This window comes from Rhodnius prolixus, unplaced genomic scaffold, assembly GCF_049639745.1.
Source record: "Rhodnius prolixus isolate KJV_2025 unplaced genomic scaffold, Rpr scaffold_6, whole genome shotgun sequence".
NCBI classification, from domain to species: domain Eukaryota; kingdom Metazoa; phylum Arthropoda; class Insecta; order Hemiptera; family Reduviidae; genus Rhodnius; species Rhodnius prolixus.
The window spans coordinates 6559618-6569622 of NW_027411634.1; the positions used below are offsets into that span (position 1 = coordinate 6559618).

General features: G+C 30.8%; 1 protein-coding gene across 3 annotated transcripts; it reads right to left on the reverse strand.

Moving 5' to 3' along the window:
• Window positions 1-4970: 4970 nt before the first annotated feature.
• On the reverse strand, window positions 4971-7147 carry LOC141460854 (uncharacterized). Of its 3 annotated transcripts, none has more exons than XM_074141265.1 (2): window positions 6271-7147; window positions 4971-5168 (listed from the first exon to the last, which is right to left on the reverse strand). In XM_074141265.1, the coding sequence occupies exons 1-2, from the start codon at window positions 7008-7010 to the stop codon at window positions 5036-5038; spliced, it is 873 nt and encodes a 290-aa protein (XP_073997366.1). In that variant the 5' UTR covers window positions 7011-7147; the 3' UTR covers window positions 4971-5035. The 3 variants fall into 3 exon arrangements, with proteins under 3 accessions (XP_073997366.1, XP_073997369.1, XP_073997368.1); XM_074141268.1 differs by lacking the exon at window positions 4971-5168 and adding an exon at window positions 5333-5443; XM_074141267.1 differs by lacking the exon at window positions 4971-5168 and adding an exon at window positions 5333-5449.
• Between the last annotated feature and the right edge of the window lie 2858 nt (window positions 7148-10005).

Consider the following 10005-nt stretch of genomic DNA (forward strand, 5'->3'; position numbering starts at 1 on the left):
GCGAAATTAGGAGGAAAGTTTGACTTTTTCCAGCAGTTTTTACTACTAAGTTCTCAAAATAGATCGATCTATGATACACAATCTAGGGTTTGCCTTATTATCAACTATCAAGTACAAAAACTGCACACTTCCTGCGAAATTAGTAGAAAAGTTTGACTTTTTCCAGTAGTTTTTACTTCTAATTATTCAAAAGAGATCGACCTATGATGTACAATCTAGGGTTGGCCTTATTATCAACTATCAAATACAAAAACAGCAGACTTCCTGCGAAATTAGTAGACAAATTTGACTTTTTCCAGTAGTTTTTACTTCTAATTTTTCAAAATAGATCGACCTACGATGTACAATCTAGGGTTGGCCTTATTATCAACTATCAAATACAAAAACAGCAGACTTCCTGCGAAATTAGTAGACAAATTTGACTTTTTCCAGTAGTTTTTACTTCTAATTTTTCATAATAGATCGACCTATGACGTACAATCTAGAGTTGGCCTTATTATCAACTATCAAATACTAAAATAGCAGACTTCCTGCGAAATTAGTAGACAAATTTGACTTTTTCCAGTAGTTTTTACTACTAATTTTTCAAAATAGATCGACCAATGATGTACAATCTAGGGTAGGCCTTATTATCAACTATCAATTACAAAAACAGCAGACTTCCTGCGAAATTAGTAGACAAATTTGACTTTTTCCAGTAGTTTTTACTTCTAATTTTTCAAAATAGATCGACCTATGATGTACAATCTAGGGTTGGCCTTATTATGAACTATCAATTACAAAAACAGCAGACTTTCTGCGAAATTAGTGGACAAATTTGACTTTTTCCAGTAGTTTTTACTTCTAATTGTTCAAAATAGATCGACCTATGATGTACAATCTAGGGTTGGCCTTATTATCAACTATCAAATACTAAAACAGCAGACTTCCTGCGAAATTAGTAGACAAATTTGACTTTTTCCAGTAGTTTTTAATACTAATTTTTTAAAATAGATCGACCTATGATGTACAATCTAGGGTAGGCCTTATTATCAACTATCAATTACAAAAACAGCAGACTTCCTGCGAAATTAGTAGACAAATTTGACTTTTTCCAGTAGTTTTTACTTCTAATTTTTCAAAATAGATCGACCTATGATGTACAATCTAGGGTTGGCCTTATTATGAACTATCAATTACAAAAACTGCAGACTTCCTGCGAAATTAGTAGACAAATTTGACTTTTTCCAGTAGTTTTTACTTCTAATTTTTCAAAATAGATCGACCTATGACGTACAATCTAGCGTTGGCCTTATTATCAACTATCAAATACTAAAACAGCAGACTTCCTGCGAAATTAGTAGACAAATTTGACTTTTTCCAGTAGTTTTTACTTCTAATTGTTCAAAATAGATCGACCTATGATGTACAATCTAGGGTTGGCCTTATTATGAACTATCAATTACAAAAACAGCAGACTTTCTGCGAAATTAGTGGACAAATTTGACTTTTTCCAGTAGTTTTTACTTCTAATTGTTCAAAATAGATCGACCTATGATGTACAATCTAGGGTTGGCCTTATTATCAACTATCAAATACTAAAACAGCAGACTTCCTGCGAAATTAGTAGACAAATTTGACTTTTTCCAGTAGTTTTTAATACTAATTTTTCAAAATAGATCGACCTATGATGTACAATCTAGGGTAGGCTTTATTATCAACTATCAATTACAAAAACAGCAGACTTCCTGCGAAATTAGTAGAAAACTTCGACTTTTTCTAGTAGTTTTTACTTCTAATTGTTCAAAATAGATCGACCTATGATGTACAATCTAGGGTTGGCCTTATTATCAACTATCAAATACAAAAACAGCAGACTTCCTGCGAAATTAGTAGACAAATTTGACTTTTTCCAGTAGTTTTTACTTCTAATTTTTCATAATAGATCGACCTATGATACACAATCTAGAGTTGGCCTTATTATCAACTATCAAATACTAAAATAGCAGACTTCCTGCGAAATTAGTAGACAAATTTGACTTTTTCCAGTAGTTTTTACTACTAATTTTTCAAAATAGATCGACCAATGATGTACAATCTAGGGTAGGCCTTATTATCAACTATCAATTACAAAAACAGCAGACTTCCTGCGAAATTAGTAGACAAATTTGACTTTTTCCAGTAGTTTTTACTTCTAATTTTTCAAAATAGATCGACCTATGACGTACAATCTAGCGTTGGCCTTATTATCAACTATCAAATACTAAAACAGCAGACTTCCTGCGAAATTAGTAGACAAATTTGACTTTTTCCAGTAGTTTTTACTACTAATTTTTCAAAATAGATCGACCTATGATGTACAATCTAGGGTAGGCCTTATTATCAACTATCAATTACAAAAACAGCAGACTTCCTGCGAAATTAATAGACAAATTTGACTTTTTCCAGTAGTTTTTACTTCTAATTGTTCAAAATAGATCGACCTATGATGTACAATCTAGGGTTGGCCTTATTATGAACTATCAATTACAAAAACTGCAGACTTCCTGCGAAATTAGTAGAAAACTTCGACTTTTTCTAGTAGTTTTTACTTCTAATTTTTCAAAATAGATCGACCTATGACGTACAATCTAGGGTTGGCCTTATTATCAACTATCAAATACTAAAACAGCAAACTTCCTGCGAAATTAGTAGACAAATTTGACTTTTTCCAGTAGTTTTTACTTCTAATTGTTCAAAATAGATCGACCTATGATGTACAATCTAGGGTAGGCCTTATTATCAACTATCAATTACAAAAACAGCAGACTTCCTGCGAAATTAGTAGACAAATTTGACTTTTTCCAGTAGTTTTTACTTCTAATTGTTCAAAATAGATCGACCTATGATGTACAATCTAGTGCAGGCCTCATTGTTAACTATTAAATACAAAAACAGCAGACGTCCTGCGAAATTAGTAGACAAATTTGACTTTTTCCAGTAGTTTTTACTTCTAATTTTTCAAAATAGATCGACCTATGATGTACAATCTAGGGTTGGCCTTATTATCAACTATCAAATACAAAAACAGCAGACTTTCTGCGAAATTAGTGGACAAATTTGACTTTTTCCAGTAGTTTTTACTTCTAATTGTTCAAAATAGATCGACCTATGATGTACAATCTAGTGCAGGCCTCATTGTTAACTATTAAATACAAAAACAGCAGACGTCCTGCGAAATTAGTAGACAAATTTGACTTTTTCCAGTAGTTTTTACTTCTAATTTTTCAAAATAGATCGACCTATGATGTACAATCTAGGGTTTGCCTTATTATCAACTATCAAATACAAAAACAGCAGACTTCCTGCGAAATTAGTAGACAAATTTGACTTTTTCCAGTAGTTTTTACTTCTAATTGTTCAAAATAGATCGACCTATGATGTACAATCTAGGGTTGGCCTTATTATCAACTATCAAATACAAAAACAGCAGACTTCCTGCGAAATTAGTAGACAAATTTGACTTTTTCCAGTAGTTTTTACTTCTAATTTTTCAAAATAGATCGACCTATGACGTACAATCTAGGGTTGGCCTTATTATCAACTATCAAATACTAAAACAGCAGACTTCCTGCGAAATTAGTAGACAAATTTGACTTTTTCCAGTAGTTTTTACTTCTAATTTTTCAAAATAGATCGACCTATGATGTACAATCTAGGGTAGGCCTTATTATCATCTATCAATTTCAAAAACTGCAGACTTCCTGCGAAATTAGTTGACAAATTTGACTTTTTCCAGTAGTTTTTACTTCTAATTGTTCAAAATAGATCGACCTATGATGTACAATCTAGTGCAGGCCTCATTGTTAACTATTAAATACAAAAACAGCAGACTTCCTATGCAATTAGGAGATTCGAGCCACTTTTTCCAGCAGTTTTTACTACTAAGTTCTCAAAATAGATCGATCTATGATGCACACTCTAGGGTTGGCCTTATTATCAACTATCAAATACAAAAACAGCATACCTTCTTGTGAAATTAGGGAAAATGTCATATCTTTTCCACTTGGTTTTGTTTCTTAGTTTTCAAAAAAGATCGTTCTAATATGTACAATCTAGCATTGGAATTAATATTTACTCTCAAACGCAGAAAAAACTGCACTTCAGTGAAATTTGGAGAAATGTTCCTTCTTTTCTACTGGTTTTATTTCTTACTTTTCAAATAGATCAATTTTTTATGTGCAATCTAGCATTTGCATTTTTAACTATTACTGACAGAAACGGCTGCACTTTTAGTGAATTAAGGAGAAATTTATTGCTTTTTCTGAATGTTTTTTACTATTTATTTTTCAATGTAGATCAATCCTTTGCATACAACTTTGCATTGGTATTAATGGCTATCAAGGACCGAAACAACATCATTTCAGTGAAATAAGGAGAAAGTGTCTGTTTTTTCCGATGATTTTTACTTCTTGTTTCTTAAAATAGATCGTTCTAATATGTACAGTCTTGCTTTGGTGTTAATATTAACTCTCAAACACAGAAAAAACAACTTGCCAGTAAAATAAGTGTATTTTCTAATATTTTTAACTTCCGGTTTTTCATAATAGATCGTACACCCTTGTTCAATCTAGAATTGGTTTAACTAAAAAATAAAAAAAATTATTCTATTAAAATTAGGAGAAAGATTCAACTTCTTCCAATGGTTTTAATTCTTCTTTTTCACAAATGAGCGACCTGAGATGCACAATCTCTCTTTGGCCTTACCTTTACCTTTTAAATATAGAAAAAGCAGCCTTCTTGAGAAATTTAGAGAAATGTTCCATCTTTTCCACTGGTTTATATTTCTTACTTTTCAAAATATATCGATCCTTTACGTACCACCTAGCATTGGCATTATTATTAACTATTAAGAACAAAAACAGCAAGCCTTCTAGTCAATTTTGACGTTGAAGATTTGCAAAAAAAATTATTATAAAAAATATACACATATATTTTAAAAAAATGAATCGTTATGTACCAAAACAAATTTTTTATTTCAAAAATATGTTAATATAGGTCCCGGGGCAACTTTTCTTTAAAAAACAAAGAAGAACAACCGCAGTAATTTTTTCCCTTTTGGTCCTGATTTAGATTTTTGAAGCTTCATACTTTGAGATGCTCGATGTCCATTTTCGGTCGAAGTAAGTGACTGAGTAAAAGAGCTGTTCCTGAAAAAAAGGCATGTAGATATTCATACGTTCTCACCATCAAAAAAGTTGGCACAGATCCTTGAGAGGTCAGTCAGAAGGTCCTCACTTTTTATTTGCAAGCTAAACAAGATATACGGCAATGCTGCATAAATAATCACAGTCTTGATAAAATCTGTAGCTCATCCAGTTCACAAATTTTATTAATAAATTGAGAAATATCACATATTACCTTTAAAATTTCACATTGTTCAAAGGCGTTCCAACTACATCCTATTTAAGACCTCATAACCCATCTGAAACTTGTAAAAGTTTTGATAATCAGGAAAGAAAATGTGTTAACAATGCCCACATTTGCTTCCTGCCTTAATTCTCGGACTCGAAAGCGCTTTAATTAAGTGAAATAGGTAAAAATAGTACATATTACTCATGTTTTCTTTTTATGAAGTAACAAATATATTAACAGTAAATAAAAATGTTCCCAGACTTATAAGAATAAATTCAATCACAGCTCAGTTTATAAAAAATATTACATGTTGTAGATAGGTTTTGATTCTACTGAAATGAAAAGAGTTCTTATGAAAATTACATAGAACATCATCCAAAGATTTAAATAATTTTATCAAAAAATATCAGTAAAATAAATACAAAATTATTATTACTTTTTTACCAATGTATGATTTGACATTTTTTTAAACCACACATACATTAGTGTCATTTGTACAGTAACGAGTAATTAATTATCACAGTTTTTGATAAAAAAGAGAAAACAACTTCACTTAATTTACATTAAAATTTGGAAGACAACTTCCTTTAAAATTACTATTGTCGCGGCTCTTTGCCACAATTTTTTATAAAAATAGTAGATATGAAAAGATTTTGTGGACCCGACGAGAAATGTAAATATATACAAATTTAAATTAACATAAAAAAGGAACTTCGAATAGAAAATCATGATATGCTCTAATGTTGAGCCTGATTAGTGTTAACTTCTTTATAAAATTAATACCAACACATATTAACAACTATATAGCAATGCAACTTTAAAACAAACAAATTATTTACTCAAAAAGTATATGTTAATAAATTTATTGTCAAAATATGTCAGACTTAATTTGGTTACCTGGTATTGTACATGCCGTCTATTAGGTACATTCTATGATATTGCTGCCTTTCAGTGAACTCTGTTCCTCTTTTGTAAATTAATTTTATGATGAACAATAAAACTGGTAAAGCTAATATTATCAAAACTATTGGTAGGACGTAATCTTTTCCCGTAGTTGGCGATTCAATGAATGATTCACTTTCTATCGTTACATGATCATCAGAGATCATTGTGAAGAGTGGTTTCTTTTTTGTAGATAATATTGACTTCTGCGTTGTGCTGGTTACTGTAGAATTTGTTGTTTTTGATAAATTTGAATCTATTTTAGCTGTTGAAGCTTCTGTAGTAATTTGAACTGTTGTGTTTAGTGTTGGGGTGCGATTAGTTGATGATGAAGATTGTTTTGGCGCAACCGTACTGCTTAGACCGTCAGATTCACTAAAAACGACACCTTTTCTGGCTGATATTTTACGGCTTTCCGTAACTTTATTAAAATTATCTTCAGTAAAAGGCTTTTCTAGTAAATCTAAATGACTTCCACCACCTCCTTCAATTGGCACAATTATAGTTGAATTAGAGATGAGTGAAGAATGTATAGATGACGAAGAAGTACTTTTTAAATTATTTAAGTTGGAACTATTATTGTCATTCTGAACATGTTTAGACGGATCTAAAGATGTACGTACTGAAACTGTTTCCGTATTATACGTATGGCAACAAAAAACGAATAAAAAAATAAACAAATCTTTAGGAGACATAATCACTAAGAGCAATATATGTAATTGACATTAATGAACCTGCTTAAGAAAATACAAACAACTACTTATACACAACCATATGGCAACTTTCCAACAACAAATTGATTCTGGTAAGATTATAAGGTAACAGCATTGTTATCTGTACTTTATGAGAGGTTATTATATAGTTTACCAGATGCCAGATGACCACGGCAGAGCGTAATTATATTGCTATTTCTATTATTGACGAAGAAAAAAAATTAACATAGTGCTCTCTAAAAAATTTGAGCTCACTGAGTAATTATTTTTTATAAAACTCGATTTAACTAAAATTGATGTATGAACTTTTAGTGCATAAGAATGGTAATTTACAACTTATTTAATTTTAAAAGAATTTTTTCTTTTAATGCATTAACCAACAAGAATCCTTTATTTTATAAATTGGCAGTATAACGATCTATAGAAGATAATCGGTTCTTATAATTCTCTTAACATCTTGTAGATCGTTAGATTCATTTAGCTACGTATGGACATTTATATTAAAGTTAGCAACCGGATCACTCATCCTTGCAGAAACAATAGTTCAGTTTAATAATCTAAAAAATAAACCTGTTTCAAGAATACATCAACATCCGAGAAGACCCATCAGTGAATTCTATTATATGAGGCATGGCAACTTTTCCGTTTTACAGTTTTCGGTCAAATCGTTTAAGCCCCACCTAATAAACCTGTCCCTTGCTAATCAGAAGTTTTCGCCGTAGCTGGACGGATCTTGTGACCAGCTAAGTAGTGCAGTCATAGATCTTGGCAGGATTGTGAGGGCCCTAACTGTGCCTACTTCGCAATGCTCAGCCTAAGAATATGAACTTAAGATCAGCAAAGGTGGCTAGCAAGGGCAACTCCTTATTACCGAACAATAGCCATTACTAAAGCCTAACAAGATGTTGCCCCAAGGGCTAACGCTCACTATCACCAACTATTTTTTACCACATCTTACAAAAAGTTACGTTCTGGGATTTAAAGACATCTTTTTGTTTATTACAAGCAAGTTGCCGTAAATGGAAGTAACATGAATAAGAATATCACAGAAGTAATGCATCATACATATATACATTTTCGGGGCTACAACTCGTTTCAACCATGGCCTTCATTAAAAACCTCCCACATTTGCCACGATGCAAAGCCCATCTTTCCCACTTCTCTGCTCCAGCTTGACGAGCATTATTTGACTTAGTCCAGCCATCTTGTCCTAGGCAATCAAACCTTTCTACCTTTCTCTTGCCCTCCAACTTGCATCTCCGCCCCCAATTTCACAATAAGCCTTAACCAACGTAAACGTAGCAACTTCACAAATTGGGTACTCGTTTCGTTGTTGAGCAAAATAAGCGGTACACTGAGGAGCATCCAAAATGATCAGAATTTATATCAGAATCCTCCATCAATTAAATTTTGCAAACAAGTATTTTAAAAAATGAGTAACATGTAATATCCAAATGTAGTAATTCTACTCATTAATTGAATATAAGAAACAAACTTCAATAAAAATTAAAGAATTCAGAACAGAATACTTCCATAATTCACTATAACTTTATTTTTATTTGGCATAATAAATAAGTAAATAAATTTGATTTTTTCTTTTCTTCTAACAGCATGATTCCTTAAACTATTAATTATATAATAATTGTTAGTTACATAATAATAAAATAAATGCAAATACAGTCTGCAGATATTAGGAATTTTATCATCAATTCATCAACTGCATAAATATTCTCTAAACACTAACGATAAAATTTCTAAATATATTTTTTATTCTAAACACAATTACAAATGCAATAAGTCGATAATGTATAAAATAATTACATTTAATTAGAGATGTAGGGGATTAAGTTTTATACCATTTTTATTTTGAATGTTTTATTGTCAGATTTAGGATAAATAAGAAAACATTCACTTAGTTAATTCAATTAATAATAATTGTTCATTCACGGAGGAAGTGAAAGTAATATCGTTATGTTTAGGCTACATATTATTATCTATATTAATTTTTAATTAATATAAAATAGTTTACCAAGTAAATCGCTTCGAAAATCATCAAGAAACATTCAGGTATAGAATTAATTTTAGACTGTTGTGGAACTTTGACTGCAAGAATTTTAAGTATGTACTAAAAACATTAAACTAGTCCTTAATAATACATCAGATTTGAGACCCGATTTTTTTAAAAAAAATGAAAGGTTTACAAAAAAATTTAAATTAACAAATAAGACTAATTTTAAACTTTTTCAAACACGGAAAATTTGTCTTAAAAAAAATAAGTATGACTGTATTTTTCATCAAAGCTTAACTTCATCAACTCTTATTAAAAAAAAAAAAAAAAGGAGGTGGCTTTGTACAGTTTAGTATAGCATAGTATTTGCTACATACCTAACTTTATAAGGTGTAAAACAGCCCCATCTTACAGGGACTAAGTTTGTACAACTGTGTAAGACCTTAAGTAGGCCCTACGTCCTGGGATCACATCTACCGAAACCTTTATATCTTTAGTGGTATAGTTCACCTTACTGGAATAGTTATTACAATGTTAAACTGTAGCAGAATATGGTTTCAATTTCCCTTTTGACCGAATCATTATGTTCGTACACTTTCGTTGCTAGTTATTAATTTTGGGATGCTCAGTTTAGGTTTTGATTTAATAATAAATTTAGAAGTAGCACTATTGTTTTTTTGGCTAATTTCTGACAAACAATAATCAGAACAACTTCAATTAAGGAATAGTAATAATACATAAAATATGATAAGTCATACGTCAAACCTAAAGAAGTGAAAATGCAGCAATACTAGTATTAAGTAACAAATTGGTTGAAAAAATACATTGTTTATATTTACAAAATATTCTTTCAAAATTAAGTATGATTAAATAGCAACTGCATTGAAATAAAATCGCACACTATGCTTTACTATTCTCACTATGCACTACACTCAGTTTCCTTAACATTAATTTTGTAATGGAGGCCTT

Excerpts from the sequence above, each read along its gene's own strand:
- LOC141460854 (XM_074141265.1), bottom strand. The coding sequence starts at position 7,010 with ATGTCTCCTAAAGATTTGTTTATTTTTTTATTCGTTTTTTGTTGCCAT. Across the intron at positions 5,169-6,270 it reads GACGGCATGTACAATACCAG|GAACAGCTCTTTTACTCAGT; the intron begins GTAACCAAATTA and ends CCTTTTTTTCAG.